Genomic DNA, 15,032 nt, shown 5'->3' with positions numbered 1-15,032 from the left:
TGATATCACCACCACTCGGATAGTAGCAGAACGAACAGAAAACTCAACACTCGCGCCTCTCGTTACCAACTAGCTAACGCTCTGTAATGTGTATCTGCACAGAATGTAGCAAAAAACAAGATTGGAAGGTACGGGTAAAGAGTGTTAAAATATTGTGCTATCCTTCACTTATGGCTAGATAAAAAAAAAAAACAACCGATAACCCCTGTTTTTACCGGGTGTTGTGCTTCGCTATCACTACTTCATCCGTCGACAGATCATCTCGTCGATGCTGCGGATGCAGTCACGCAGCTCCAACGCCCGGAGCATATCGATCAGCCGATCCATGTTTAACTGTTGCATCTGAAAGAGTGGCACAATGTTTAGTAATCCGTCCCGTTCCGTCCACCAGCCCGATCCGTTCTCACCTCATAGTACCCGAGCAGCATCCGTGCCGGGCTCGGACCCTGCTCCCATACGGTGAAAAATGGATGGAAATCAAGCAGCGAACCTAGGGCACGCCAAGTCTCGCTGCCGCTCAACAGCTCACACAGCTCCTCCATACACTGGTCATCGAACAGTGGGGCCGAGGCGGCGGCTGGTTCCTTCCGTTCGGTCGCGGTAGTAGCATCCGATCGCTTCGTAGCTTTGCGCTGCGGTTCAGCTTCCGGCTCGTGCTCCTCCAGCAGGCGTGCGATATTCACACGATCACAGTTAAGGTTGATCGAATCCAGTACTGTCTCGTTCTTCTGCTCCTTGTCCTGCTCTATCGCCTCCCCCTCTCTTTCTTCTTCATCCTCTTCCTCCTCCTCCTCCCCTTCTTCCTCCTCCTCCTCATCCTCATCGATGTCCTCTTCCTGTTCCTGACTATCGTCACCGGCCGTTCGCTTCTCCAAACCATCCGGGAAGTGGCGCAGCAATTCCCGCACGATCAGCTTATTGTTTCCCTGGCCGGTGGCACTTTTCGCATCGGCCAGCTGTAGCGGTGTGTAGCCGGCGTTGTTCTGCTCGAGACCGAGCTCGCGGTTGACGTGCTCCAGCACGTAGTTCACGATGTCGAGTGAGTCCTGCCGAAAGAGGAAAGAAACTACATTTCGCACACATTCCTAGCTCACGATCACGATCATTGTTCACGTACATTGTCGACCGCAATGTGCAGGATGTTGTTGCCATGTTTAAGATCCTTCTCGCGCACCGAAGCACCGGCGTCGATCAGAATGCGGGTAATTTTCAGATTTCGAGCGTACACGGCAGCCTGCAGCGCCGTCAGCCCATCGTCATTGGTGCAATCCAGCCGAGAGCGTCCCGCTTGTCCGTGTCGCAACAGTAGCCGTACCATGTCGGGCACATTCTCAACCACTGCCCGGTGCAGTGCGGTATTGCCACGGTAATCACAAAAGGTAAGCTTTGCGCCAGCTTTCAGCAGTTCCCGCACGATCGATTCATTGTTGGTAGATACCGCAAGGTGGAGGGCCGTTTCGTTCCGATCGTTCGGCAGGTCCAGCAGCTCGTCCGTCAGTCGGAACTCGTCCAACAGTTCGATCAGCTTGCAGGCGATCGTCGTATCGTTGCGCCGTATGGCGGCGTGCAAGCAACTGCAAGAAAGAGAGAGCAGACGGTAGGAACCTATGTTTAATGGATGGGTCCTGGTTACAGCACACCAACGGATCGCCGGGAGCAAACAGGAATTCTAACAATTGTGTCGACTTCAAAAGGACGGGGGCAGAGGAATTGAATTTTAACTCATGTCAAAACGGAAGGCATAAATCTCATCGCAGGGTAATTATACAGCATATCATTACCGCTGACCGCACCGAGCGATCCAGTTCCGGAGCCACAGACAACTTTCCCAGCGTGGGACTGTAGGGCCTGCCGAACCTCGTAAGTATTCTGGAAATGTAGAATTTCCAGTTCCAGACATCTGAACTGTCCTGGCAATTCAGAACGCGGACCCAACCTCTCGGTAGGCAGGTGTAATCGGAAAACCCAAACATATTGGGATGTTTGCAAACGGTTGAGAATACCCAAAGTCAGCCACACCTACGGCTTATTCTGTCGTTAAGATGCAACGAGAACCACTCCTAATTGCGGGTATCTCTAGGCAAGAGTGTCAACCTATTTTCTCATTTGGAACTTGCAACGGGGCAACCCACACACACACAGCACACAGACATGCATTAGTACACACAGCACCCATTTTACAAACAAATAATTTATTTACAAATATAAAAGCTGCAAATCTGTAACGGTAACGGGCTGGCATAGCGTAGCCATGGTTACTCACCAACCATGCTCCTCGTCATGGCTACTCCACGGCTGAGGTTCGAACCTAAACCACACACAACCACACACCGAGCACAAAGAGCGAGACACACAGAGAGAAAGAGATAGAGAGAGAGAGAGAGTTTGAGGGAAGGGGGAATAAGAGGATGTGTGCCCCGATTAGGCCGCCGATTCAACAACCAATCGGCGCAAGGAACGTCCTGAATGTCGATCGTGATGGAGGAGGAGGTTTCTTTTGTGCGAGTGTTTTTTTTGATTTTCTTCTTTTGCGAAAATCGTGGCACAACTTACTTGAGCTGCTGCTGGTTAGCGGCGGTCCAGTGGGAAGCGAGCAGCTGCCGCGATCGGTTCGCATCACCGGCAAACAGCTTGATCAGCGCCAACAGCTTCCGCAGCATCTCGCCCTGCCGTGCATCGTCGCCGGATGCGACCAGATCGGCAATCGCGCGTCCCAGCACACTCTCCGTAGTGTCGCCGGCTGCCGCTTCCGAATCGGTTTCCAGCTTTACCAAATCCTGCTGGTTGCCTATCTCCTGGATAAGCTTGTTGAATTCTGTTTGCACACAAAGAATAATCAGGGGGCTGTAGGGAGTCTGAGCTTTAAGCTGTGTGCGTGTCATCTACCGTCTTACCTTCAGAGTTGCATGGGAAATCGCTCGAATCAAACGCTACGTCCGACGCGATCGTCGTTGGAATGTTCAGTATCTCCTGTATGATGCTGGCCTTGGTCAGCTCCTTGCTGATTGTGGTCCCGCCCCCGATCCCGCCCATAATGTCCTGCTGATGTCCGGTGGCTGGCCCAGCGTTGATGGTCGCTGCCGAGGATGGCTCGTGACCCTCGGGAATCGATCCGTCATGGTTGGCCAACATCGGGAAGGGTTGATGTAAGGGTGGTAGGCGTGTCGTTGAACCACCACCACCACCACCACCACCACCACCACCTCCAGCTCCTGGCACTCCTCCTCCTCCACCACCACCACCTGCGTTCGGATCGTTCTGGATGACGGTTGGAATTTCGGATGAAATGTTTCCGGAGCTTATGCGAAGCCGCTTGCGCGATCCACTGCCACTGCTACCGGGCACCATCATACCGGGTCGCGGTTTGTACTTAAACAGTACCGGTTCGCTCTGGCATCGGTCCCGTGGCCGGTACAGCTGCATATGCACCTCCACCGGTTCGGTAATGTCCTTGTTCCGGTACGGTGGTGTTTTGAACGCGATCGCATACTGGTGATGAACGTCCGCTTCGGAAAATATGGCCATCTCCTGCCACACCTCCTGATCGTACTCGTCCAGCTCGTAGAACCGAATCTTTATGTTGTCTGCCCGCACACAAAAAGTAGAAAGAAATCATTTAGGAGTCGCCGAGTCCCTTGCAGCCGCGGACCAAGATGCATCACTTACTTTTGCAAACTTTCTCCACAAACATAAACACTTCTTCGCCCCCATCGACACCACTGACCGTGGTGCTTAGCCGGCAGATCTTTAGCTCTCCGGTAAGTGCACTTTCTGCGGGAAAGAGAAGACACACGCACAAACACCAGAGTTAAACTCAATGCTTCTTTCCTTCCTTCAAAAACCACCGCACTTACTCATATTGTTGATGGCATTGGAGTAAACGGGCTCACAAATCGGCACCCAGCGACCCGTACCCGGTTCCACCCGGTACGCCTGGAAGCATAGGCACACCTGGTTAAGGTTCATGGTGCGCGCCATGACGGTGGCATCTTTCTGCATCTGTTGCTCCTCGCGCTCGGTCGGTTCGCGGTTCAGCTCGCACAGGCGATGCTTGCGCAGCTTCTTGTACAACTCTTCGGCAATGAATTTCTTCGCCGTGTGGATGATCCCCATCCCTTGGAAGGTGGCCACATAACTCCCTCCGCCACCACCACCACCACCACCACCATCGGAGGACTCGCCTGTCGGCCCACCAACGTCCAGATCGTGCGGATCGATCAGATCCAGCTCGCCGGACTTGATCACAAGATGATGTGAATGGGGCGCCCGCCTCTGTGGATCCACCTGGTACAGCGAGCAGCGAACCTTGGCCTCCCCGCTGTACCCGCGCAACTCTACCGTGGGGAACGTTTTCTTCGACTTCTCCGTCCGGCTGCCCATGAGCGAACCGTGCGTTCCGTGCATCTCCGACTGATAGCGGAAGCGGAACTTGTCCACCGGTTGCTCCAGTATCACCAGATGCGGTTTACCGTAGTCTGCATCGGGCGAAGCGAACGCTGAAAAGCAAAAAAGGAGGAGTAACAATCGGGACGATCGTTGCTTTGCTGCTCACGCCGGTCGTTACCTTCGTTGGATGATGTCGTGTAGCTGCTGAAGGAGGATGTTTGCAGATGCTCCTGGTCCAGGTTCAACAGTTGGGGAGCGTAGTAATGCTGTTGCTGCTGTTGAATTTGTTGCTGGTGTTGCTGCTGATGATGCTGCTGGTGTTGCGGCTGATGCTGCTGCTGCTGCTGGTGTTGCTGGTGCTGCTGCTGATAGCTCATGCCAGGATAGCCCATCGAGCTGGTACTGCTGGAAAGGTTTAGGTTCTGCAGCGTGTAGGAAGCACTGTGGTCACTGGCACTTGACTGTGGGGACATGTTGCTGGCACGACTGTTAGGCGATGCTACCGAGGACGGCGATGATGGCGATGCAGACGACGAAGAAGGCGAAAGCGCACTGGCATACGATCGGCTCGACCCAAGCGTATAGTCTCCAACACTGACCACTGCTGCCGCCGCCGACGGTGCGTCCATCGACAGGATGGTGTACTGGTTGGGTGATGCGCCCAGCAACTGTTGCTGTTGCTCTGGAAATATGCAGGAAAATGGGAAACCATCAACTGGGCACGCAAAACCAATGAATCACGATCCGGCTCTGCAAAGACCGAACTAAACACCGGGCGACAAACCAACCACCTTCCCCTTCCTCCTACACTGCACCACGTGGTGGTGATCGCGGTCTGGTCTCTTGGCTGGAAAACCCACAAAATACCCTTTGCACGAGTCAACTTCTGCTCGGACGACGATTCGTGCTAGCATTGTCCCCCCCGCCCCTCTCTACAACGAAACGGGGGCTCGTTGGGATTTAGCCTGCAAGTACCTGTTTGCAGTGAGTACGGAACGTCCAATCGTGGTGGTGGTTGCTGCTGCTGCTGCTGCTGCTGCTGGAGTTGCAGTAATAGTACATCCAACGCGATAGAACAGTGATCTAGCGACATAATACGAATTCTATAAACAGTCGGGCCTGCTACAACTACTACTACGACCGCTGCTACTGCTGCATCCTAACCGTATCGACGCCGACACGCAACTGAATGATCGCCGGTACGCGAGACCGGCGCTATGCTCGTAACTCTCGCGCGGGCACGCGATCAAGTTTTGATGCTCGCTGACAAGCGAGATAGCAGCGGGAAGCGTTTAGCGATAGGTGAAGCCAAGACAAGATCAACCTGGAGCTGAAGCCGAGAGCGAAAGAGAGCGGCACAAGCTCGGACCAAGCTCCCGTCTAACAAACGCCCCTAGGTACGGTAGTCCCGACGACAAAGAAGGTGTTGGAGCTTTATGTCAACAGTGCAGGGGGAAGCGCGATAAGAACGCTCTATCGATTTGCGACCTGATATCTGACAGATATGGCACAGCCATCCCTTTTTCTATTCCTCTCTCCCCAATTGGTGTCCCCATCCCTTCCCGAACCGGATCTTACTTCTATCCCATCAACTCATTCATTCATGCCAATCGATATCGCGCCGCGTACACGGTGGACAAGTATTTCAGTCAATAAAAAGGTGGAGCGAGAGATAAGAGTTCGCGCTTCTGCCGCTTGACGATACGTGCCCCCTCCCCCCCACCACGCCGCCCTATGCCCTGCCGTTTGTGTTTGGTCCGCGCGGAAAACGGCTTCCCAATCAACGTCATCAGATCTCGTGTCTGCACCGAGCGCCCGAAAGCCTGGATTATAATGCACGACGTCAGAGGTAGTACAACATCTTTACCATTTTCTTCCGCCAATCCTTTCCTTATCGGCCGATATGTTGACGATTTGTTGACGTAACCGGGATTCCACGGGAATAGGTGCACCCCGTGCCCGTGGGTGCCGAAATAGCCGTCCGCCCAAAAATAGCCTTCTGGAGGACGTTCTATATTTAGCGCGTTTGGGAAGGAATCCCAACTCCAAAACATGCCCACGGATGACTCACGGTCAGTGTCGTCCTGCGTAAGTACGGTAAGGTAGTTAGCACATCTGGAGTGACATCTGGGAAAGTGGACCAACATTTTTAAATGAAAGTACGTGGAACGAACAGCATAAGATAAATCACTGCCTTCATTAAACATGCTGCAGATCCTATGACGTCAAGCAAATGTTTTGAAGCTTTCTGATAAACCGGTTCAATATCCCGAGACCCAAACCAATAGTTTCCCAATGGCACGGTTTTTAAACGCAGGTAAAAGGAACCAAATTAACGTCATTCGGCCAGATCGATCCTTCCTGCCTATGCCCAAAAGCATGGAACAGAACCGGTTACGGCCCGGCACACGGTACGGTATTGTAAAACGATGATGTCCCGATTAATTCCTCTGCTCCGACAGAGACAATAAAGTGCGCGCGCGATCGTACCACTCGTGGCCGTGGAATGACGTCCAGCACGGCCAGCAACATTTTAGAGAGCTCGAAGCGCATCACCGCAGCAGCAGATGCAAAATAAATCCACCCAACATGAGCCCGGAAGACAGGGGCTGGCTGGTAATCAGTGCCGTGCCGGTTTCAATGGCAGCACCCGAAACCGTGCGCGATAGCCTCGTGCGACCTTCACCCGGGTGCGTTTAATCGTACTAACAATAACAAAATTAGCACACACCAGCCAGATGTTGTTGTTGTTTCTAATTCGATATTGGGACCCATTTACAAAAAAAAAACTGTAACATTTGACAGGCCCAAAAGATTCCTTCAGCCACCGGTCGACCCAGAAAGGATTGGTGGATTTTCCAAAGCGGTGTCACTAGTATCGCAGACTGACGCAGATACGTTAACGTTGAACGGCGTCATTCTAAATGCTTTCTTCCACAAAACCTGTCCAGTGACGTAGATTAAGCCTTAAGCCGTTAATCAGAACCATAAAATATACCATCAGTAAATTTTATGCAAAACTAATCGATTGTTTACTGTCTAGAACCGATGCGAACGAACGAAATATTACTTTTGTGTTAGTTAGAAAGAAACTAGTATTGTTGCTATCTTTCCTTTTGAATTGACTAAGCTGCCACCGAGACACGTTTTCTCGCAGATCAAGCAAGACTTTCCGCTATAATTATTAATAACTTACACACAGCTTTCCCTTCTTCAGAATTAATTACAAAATTTTCCACTACCAGGAATGGTTTTAAAAATTGGAACAAAATTCCGATCGCTTCCTGCTGTGCGCCTCTCCATTCACCTAGCTAACCACGCGTGACTCAACACTAGCGTGCGTATTTTCCCCCCCAGCCAACGCGAGCCCGATGAGAGCACGTGCTTGTGAATAATTTAACTAGAAGATAAATAAAACAATTTCAAGAACAATTCCATCTCTTTTCACATGCGTTCACACATATATTGTTAATATCTTCTTACCGGATCAATTCAATCACACCACGGCCCGTGGCGTTCGCGCCTAAAAGCACACCGCTCGTGAATGAAATGCTCTCCACCAAAGGGGAGCACGTAAACAATATGGGGCGGGCAAATTACTACAACCGCACCGTATGACTACCGGCAGACAACACCGAGCGGTTCTTCGCAACCCGTCTTCAAGGTGGCGTTTTTTTCCCTCCCCCGGGGTAACAACGGCAACACAAAAAAAAAAGCAAGTAGACAACCGGTTGGACATTGATGACAACGATGACGACATTCTCTGCCTAGCCTATTCGTCACCGAAAGTTGTGACCCACCTTGCCACCAACACGACTGACAAACAATCGTCGGTGAAGTGTGACGATAAGCGTGCCTACAAGATTGATCTGAAGCAGTGGAGGACATCGTCCTGTATCACACTATGGAATGGGTTTGTTTCCAAAGTCGGACAATTTATCGTTCATTTATCAAGCTTGAGCAGATCATTATCTTTGGAGGATGACTAATGGTAGTCCAATATTGGAGCACGCTATAATTCGGGCCAACCGAGTTATCACGATGTTGTATGTGATATGATAAGGACACTCACCATTGCTTGATAGGTAATGATCAGCTCTACCACCATTGAGATTCAACCGAACAAAATACCTTCCAGGAATGGTGTGGTTCAAGAGGATGCATTACGCTCCTATCTATCTCCCATCGTGGTATGTCTCTACAGTGCTACTGCTGAGTACTACGGTGGTTAGGTTTAGGAAGTATTTCCTTGAATTTTATAAGAGGTTGCATTACATCAAACGATCGATACTGCTCAAAGTAAGTTTGAAATGTCAGCTAACAGGAACAGAATGAGACAGAAAGTCAATTAGTCCTTCGTAACTCTACATGCTGATCACGAGTAATGATTCAAATCAGTACAGCGCTCCTTAACAACATTCCCCTTCTGAGTTCAATATTTGGTCAAAATTTTACCTAGTGTTCTATGTGTCAAGACTTCAGTATTTAATTTTTGTTTTAATGTTTAACTAAGTTGAAGACAGTTGTTAAACAAGGATATCATAGGATCAATTAAAAAAAATCAACTCTCATTTCCTTTCCTCAAATGCTTTCTCGCCAGAATAAGGGCTTGTTATGGGCTACTCTTCCTTCCTCTTCCGACACGTTCCGGATTAATTGTTTTAAAAGTTGTTAATGTCCATATCGCGCCAAGCACAACAAAAATGCTAACAATAGTTGTGGAGGTTTACTAAAGGATTAATAGAACCTTCCTAGAATTTCTTGCCATTTTTTGTAAGCTTGTTGTGCTATCTGTTGTTTGCTATAACAAAGCACAATAAAGATAAATATGGGTGGCTAAAGCTGTATCTTGCTAATAGACGAGAGATCCTTATTAGTCGATCTTGGACGATCATCACGGACTGGCTGCCTGTGAGCGAATGAATAATCAGTCCATGGTCCATCATGATGGGAGGCTGCCTCCAATCTACAGAGAGAACGAGGGCTTGGCTGTAAAAATATTTGCCTACTGTATGTGATTCAGCTGTGTTTCGTAATGTGATAACTGCCTCTCTATGAAGCTTTCTTTTCCCTTTATCTTCACGCAACAGTAAGTACAGTACATTGAAACGAGCCTTACACTTTTATCTTCTATACTGATAAAGAGTTATGACCAAACAGCACCGACGGAGCCCACTATGTCACCACTACACTAGGCGTACGCAAGATTCATCACTCAATTGTCAATCGGCAGAGCACTAGTAGGGCTGAGGGCGCGATCGCGGAGGCTGTACCGCTGGAAGTCGCGAGTCGCGAGGGGTGGTCCGTAAGCATTTGGGAATTCCCCATCCATACCAAAACAAGATCCCTTCCCCAACAGTGGTGGCAACATGAACAGCGAACGTGTTGAACTCTGGCATGTGTGTGCATTGTGGGGCTTTCCCAGTAGTGTTGTGATCGCGGCGTACCGGTTTATTCCCCACCCGGCGGCGGCAGCAACACCACACACACACACACTCACACACATGATGCTCACACTGGCGAAGAATCGTGCCTACGGGGGCTGCTGCAAGTTTCGCATACATAATGACGCACACAAGCGACGGAACAGTAGGAATGAGCGAGAGAGGGCGCTAGTTTCGTATGCGGATAGTGTTTGGGGGTGATAATAAAATAGGAAACAAAGCCCGCAGCACAATCGATCGCGTGGTTGATCATGGTGGCGCATACACGTCATTCCTTCTGGTGGGGTTCTGATCTGATTCATCAACCGCGAGTGTAGTATGGTGCCAGACACCAATTAAAAACATAAAGGTAATGCCGCCCAAAATCGTACACGGTCAACAAGGTCGTCACCGGAACAAACTTTTGATGGTTGCTCTGTATGCAACTTCCCCGGGAAGCACGTACCGTCTCACACACTACGCAGCGCTTGCTGCGACCGGCGCTATGTTGTTACTATGAGCACTACTACTACGACTGACACTTACCATACATCTCATGACGGTAGCTGTCCAAATTCAGCAGCGTCGACATTTTGGTGTGCGTTTATCCGACTGCTACTGGTGCTCACGCACGAATGGCGAACAAATAAACAAAAGCTTTAACCACAAAACACGACACGCACTATCACCCTCGAAACACGCACACGCGAGATAATTTTCTCCAGTTGCGTAGAAGTGTTAGCGAATCTCGGAATCGCTTATCGGAAGCCAAGAATTAGAACGCACTTAACTGAAGCAACAAAAACACACACACACACACACACACAATCACTTTTGTAGGTACGGGAATTGAACCCTTTTGTTTTTGCTACGTATTTGCTGTTTGTTATTATCTGATAAACAACACTCCAGCAGGTCGCAACAGGTGGTGGCTCGTCTTGCAACAAGCGATGAAAACAAACAACAACGAAAGTGCATTCGCCACTGATACGCTGAATATCGTTTCCCGCTACAAGGTCAACGCGCAACACTTTTCTTTCTTTGTGTTTCTCTGCACAGCATTGCCGCCAAACTCCGATATGTTCACAGTAGGCTCTGCTGGACACTGCAACAACCACCACAACAACAGCAACAACTGTCACTTGAACGGGGTGATTTGCGTCTATTCTTCATGCAACACACCTCGAGCCCACCCCGTCCGTTATCGACACCGTGCTCGGTGTGTTATAATATCGCCGGAACACACAAATCAAACACCGCGGTACACAGCACCCTTTAATTGCGCTTTTCGACCACAATGTTTGCCAACCGGTGCACACACACACACACACTTAATGCCACGGTGCACCCGTGGTAAGCTTGTTCTTCGTTCTTTACTTTTTTTACGTCCTCCTTCGCGAAGACAAGTGACGGCGCGGTTCCGGAGAATCTTGTGCATCCGCTTCGCGAGGCTCACATTAGTACACTGTGTGGAGAGGTTCGCGCTGGCATCGTAGTGAGCGCACGTTCACGTCGTGCCGCTACGTTGAGCGTGCGTGTGTGTGTGTGAGTGCAACACGCCGCGAGATACTAAACCAGTCGCAGCGCCAGTCTGCAACAGGGCAGCATCCGCTTTTCGGACACTCTATCAGCTGGAAGCGGAACACACTTGTGTTCGGTAGAGTCCCCAATTTATCCTAAAACTTACCCCTAAAAATGGGGTGAAATAACAGCAACGTCTACTGAAGAGAGGGATGAAAGCAACATCAACACCGTAGGCCCGTTACCAACGCAAAAATCGAATGAAACAAAGGCAACGGTGCGACCGCGCTCGTAAGCAAGAAAGTGTGCTGCCGGTTCTTTGTTTTCGGGGAGTTTCGATGGGAGCTAGAAACCGGAATGCTGTGCTTCCACGTGCTTTTCCTCCAATCCCAACTACCCCCTGGACGTGGGGGTGTGTGTATGTGGTGTAAAGATATCGCTGGAGCTGGAACTGACTGACAGGCGGTCGGTGTTTGGTCCGTGTGATTCCCCTTGTTTTCGGCCCTATCACCATACCAGCAACAGGTGTGAGAGTATAAGAATGAGCTTGGCTGTGTGTGTGTGTGTGTGTGTGTGTGCCTGTGACATTCTAATCAGCATGTAAGCAACCCCCTCCAGAACAACCACCGATCGCGAAGGGGATGATGCGTCATGCAGCGCTTGACACACAACTACCGTTGCACCGGTGCAGTAAAATGCATCGGAGCAATACAACTCCGGCGCACGCGGAACACAGCCGGAAGAGTATTGGTAGGGTGCGCGCTATTGGGAAATGCCCATTTAAATAGAAACAAAAACCAGTTCAATGGCAGCAGATTGCGTGAGGGAGCACGTGTAATTAGGGTTGTGATTCCTGGTCGTCGATTTTTTTTTTAATAGCTTCTACTGCTCTCATCCTACTAGTACTCTCCCAGCTACTTCTGCCGCCCTTGCTGGGAGGCAATAAAAAAAAGCACAGTGCACACAAAATGTCACGATTTGCGATTTCGCACGTGAGGTACGCTCTTCCAAACACACTCCGCACTGTGTGGGGGACTATAAAACGGATCGTTAAGTTCGCGAATGGTGCGAAATGCGCAATTCTATTCCGCGAATCCGAGGGAGGGAGCTGGATGGCGTCAGGATTTAATTTTCGTTTGATGTCTTCACCGTACACGGCGCCGCTATCATTCGGTTTCGGTCTATCGTACACGGATCGGTGTAACAGACAGCAACACACAGCAGAAGACGCTTATCATCGCAACTGTCCTCTCGCCATACGGTGCCCAATGACAAAGTCCAGCGCGATAATAATGGGTGGCTCTTGTCTTGGAAAAAGGAGGGCTTCAATAACCTTTCCCAATCTGGCATTCCTTGGTTAGCGCAGATTGAGTGATGGTATGTGCAGTCAAGTGCAGCGTACTCAGGTAAGAAAGTAGCGCGAGACCATTATTGTTCGCTTCCTAAGCAAAAAGCACTGTAGCAATTGTCCAATAACGCTCGATACAATCTTTATTCTAATTCACAAAACTTACATGTACTTCGAGGTTCATTTGTTCGTCTTTTTATATACTACGTCTAGAGCGGGCGATCGCTTCGTTCCAGTTCTCCACCTCATTTCCTCTCTAAGGGTGTTAGGAATAATATGTTTTTCCTACAAAACGATGGTTGGATCGTCATGGAGTTGTGTTTGATTGGGTTTTAGCTGTCTATCACTACAGGGGTGTAGTTCTACTCTTTAGTATACAAAAGACTCATGTAATTGGAAACTGCCGAAAGGGTAGGAATGCGCGTCCACTTCTTACACATAAACAATACAACTTGCAAAATACGTACATGGAACAGATGACACTACAAACGTAATAAAGATAAAGCTAACTTGCCAATGGAATGGTACATGACCGTCCTCGAAATACGTTTCAAAACTTGTTCAACCGTTCGTTCGTTCCATTTCCCAGCAGACACACTTTTCCGCAAGTCTACATCCACGGCGGTAGGACCGAAACACAGATCGAATTGCGGCGCTTCATCGAAGAGCTCAGAAGCGGCAATATCCCTTGGCTGGTGTGGCCCGATTGCAAGCTGTGCCGTTCTCGCAGCTTATCTTCCACCATATCGATCCGCAAGCTGTCCAACACTTTCTGCAGCCGCCTTTTACGCAACGTTGCCTTTGACGGTTTCGAGCTATCCTTCTCTTCACCGCCGCTGTCCGTTGGGGTTTGAGGTCCTGTGGGCTGTTTTTCCTCCTTTTTTGCCAACTGTTGCTGCGTTTGTAAACGATTTTCTAATCCATGCTTTGCGCTACCGGCAGTAGTACCCGTTGGTGCTTCAGTTCTATTCGCCGTTGTTTCGGGCACCACCACTGCCGTTCGGCGTTTTTTCGCCTTTTTTGCTAACTGTTGTTGCAGTTGTAAATTTTTTTCTAACCCATCCATTGCTTCTCCCTCACTTGCCGAAAGTCTTCGCCGTTTCAGCGGAGATTTGCGTGATTTCTTCCGCTTGCCACCACTGGACTGCTTCGGTGGTGTAGGTGTTCTTTTCGACGCAGACCCCTCACCGGCGCTCGATGTACAGTCGTTAACGATTGGCCACGGTATCGAAATCACCTCCTTCTTGATGATGTCATTGATGAACGCTTCATCTTCGGCAGGATTGATTATATCCTTTTGCAGGTACACCATCCCCGGTAGGGTGCCGGGATCGGGAGTCATAGGGCCATTAAACATGCTCGCTTCGTTTATGCGGGCGTAATGTTCGGTCGAAGGTTCGTGCACAACTGTGGGCCCTAGGCTTATTTCGCTGGTGCAATCATCTCGCTCTTGCTTTGTCGGAAATGAGAAACCTTCCGAATCTTCCTGTATCATAGCCTCGACGATAAGTGCATCCTCGATTGCGCACTGTGGTGGCGTGTCTTTTGCTCTGTACTGCTCTCGCAACTTGCTGTCCGAATCGGCCGCAAGTTGTTTGAAGCGATAGGCCAAGTTTAGCTGCACGATGCACAGTTCGCAAATCCGCAATGGTAAACCATCGTTTGCGTCCACCTAGAAGCGATAGAGCCTGAGTTAGCTTCTGGGCCTGGGGTGCAATCACAACTGGCGAGGAGAAGCAATTTACCTGGAGCTGTGTCACGTACTGCAGCTTGTCTCGGATGTGGTTGATGGACGCGACGGTGCACAGACTGTCGTTGATAACATTGCTGCTGAAGATGTTCCACGTGCCTTCCGACAGACATACGCGGCAGGGCTGATCCACATCGATCATCTTGCGGCCGAAGCGTGGTGTGTCTCAATTTTAACCGTGTAGCCACTTTACACGACCAATAAATCTGTTTTTTGCAAATATTTTCAGCTACGAGCAGCGTTCCTAGAAAACGGCGCCCGAATTGCAGAGCGCTTGTAAACAAATGCTTTGACATTCGCTCGATGGAATTGTGATGGACGGAAAGGCGTTATGCCTGCCGTTCTTGGAGGAATGCAGTGAAGAGGAATCCTAATAAATTTTACTTCAAAGAAAGTTATTGAATTTATCTGCTTTGTAGTTTGTAGGCTTAACTAGTGATAGCGAGTAGAATGGATTTAGTTCAACAACTAGACCAGACCAGTTGATTTCAAAATCATCAGCTGTTATTTGCTTGAAAATTAAACTCTATGTACGAACTTTCTACCCTCGGTGTAACGCACGCTCCTGTCAAATGTGGTGAATTTTGTAACGCTTTTGGGCGAG

The 15,032-nt window shown here is 49.7% G+C and overlaps 2 protein-coding genes across 7 annotated transcripts; both read right to left on the bottom strand.

Moving 5' to 3' along the window:
* Positions 1-57: 57 nt before the first annotated feature.
* Positions 58-11,404, bottom strand: LOC118509807 (nuclear factor NF-kappa-B p110 subunit). 6 transcript variants are annotated; one of them, XM_036050951.1, is made up of 10 exons: positions 10,356-11,404; positions 4,565-5,068; positions 3,855-4,496; positions 3,667-3,771; positions 2,895-3,584; positions 2,554-2,815; positions 2,264-2,308; positions 1,118-1,574; positions 408-1,046; positions 58-342 (listed from the first exon to the last, which is right to left on the bottom strand). In XM_036050951.1, exons 1-10 carry the CDS (start codon positions 10,399-10,401, stop codon positions 238-240), a joined length of 3,495 nt encoding a protein of 1,164 aa, XP_035906844.1. In that variant the 5' UTR covers positions 10,402-11,404; the 3' UTR covers positions 58-237. The 6 variants fall into 6 exon arrangements, with proteins under 6 accessions (XP_035906844.1, XP_035906848.1, XP_035906847.1 ...); XM_036050955.1 differs by lacking the exon at positions 10,356-11,404 and adding an exon at positions 10,276-10,330; XM_036050954.1 differs by lacking the exon at positions 10,356-11,404 and adding an exon at positions 7,870-8,013.
* Positions 11,405-12,795: 1,391 nt separating this feature from the next.
* On the bottom strand, positions 12,796-14,895 carry LOC118509808. The gene is made up of 2 exons (XM_036050956.1): positions 14,424-14,895; positions 12,796-14,350 (listed from the first exon to the last, which is right to left on the bottom strand). Exons 1-2 carry the CDS (start codon positions 14,568-14,570, stop codon positions 13,289-13,291), a joined length of 1,209 nt encoding a protein of 402 aa, XP_035906849.1. The 5' UTR covers positions 14,571-14,895; the 3' UTR covers positions 12,796-13,288.
* Positions 14,896-15,032: the final 137 nt, after the last annotated feature.

Source organism: Anopheles stephensi, chromosome 3, assembly GCF_013141755.1.
Source record: "Anopheles stephensi strain Indian chromosome 3, UCI_ANSTEP_V1.0, whole genome shotgun sequence".
In the NCBI taxonomy this organism is placed as follows: domain Eukaryota; kingdom Metazoa; phylum Arthropoda; class Insecta; order Diptera; family Culicidae; genus Anopheles; species Anopheles stephensi.
The sequence above is the reverse complement of the archived record's forward strand: the minus strand, read 5'-3'. Positions and strand labels throughout refer to the sequence as shown.

What these genes read in the sequence shown, in the direction of transcription:
- LOC118509808 (XM_036050956.1), bottom strand. Translation starts at nt 14,570, where the DNA reads ATGATCGATGTGGATCAGCCCTGCCGCGTATGTCTGTCGGAAGGCACG. An exon ending in AGTACGTGACACAGCTCCAG is followed by an intron (nt 14,351 to 14,423) that starts GTAAATTGCTTC and finishes TATCGCTTCTAG; the next exon opens with GTGGACGCAAACGATGGTTT.
- LOC118509807 (XM_036050949.1), bottom strand. Translation starts at nt 5,479, where the DNA reads ATGTCGCTAGATCACTGTTCTATCGCGTTGGATGTACTATTACTGCAA. An exon ending in CAATGCCATCAACAATATGA is followed by an intron (nt 3,772 to 3,854) that starts GTAAGTGCGGTG and finishes TCTTTCCCGCAG; the next exon opens with AAAGTGCACTTACCGGAGAG. An exon ending in TGTGGAGAAAGTTTGCAAAA is followed by an intron (nt 3,585 to 3,666) that starts GTAAGTGATGCA and finishes GTGTGCGGGCAG; the next exon opens with ACAACATAAAGATTCGGTTC.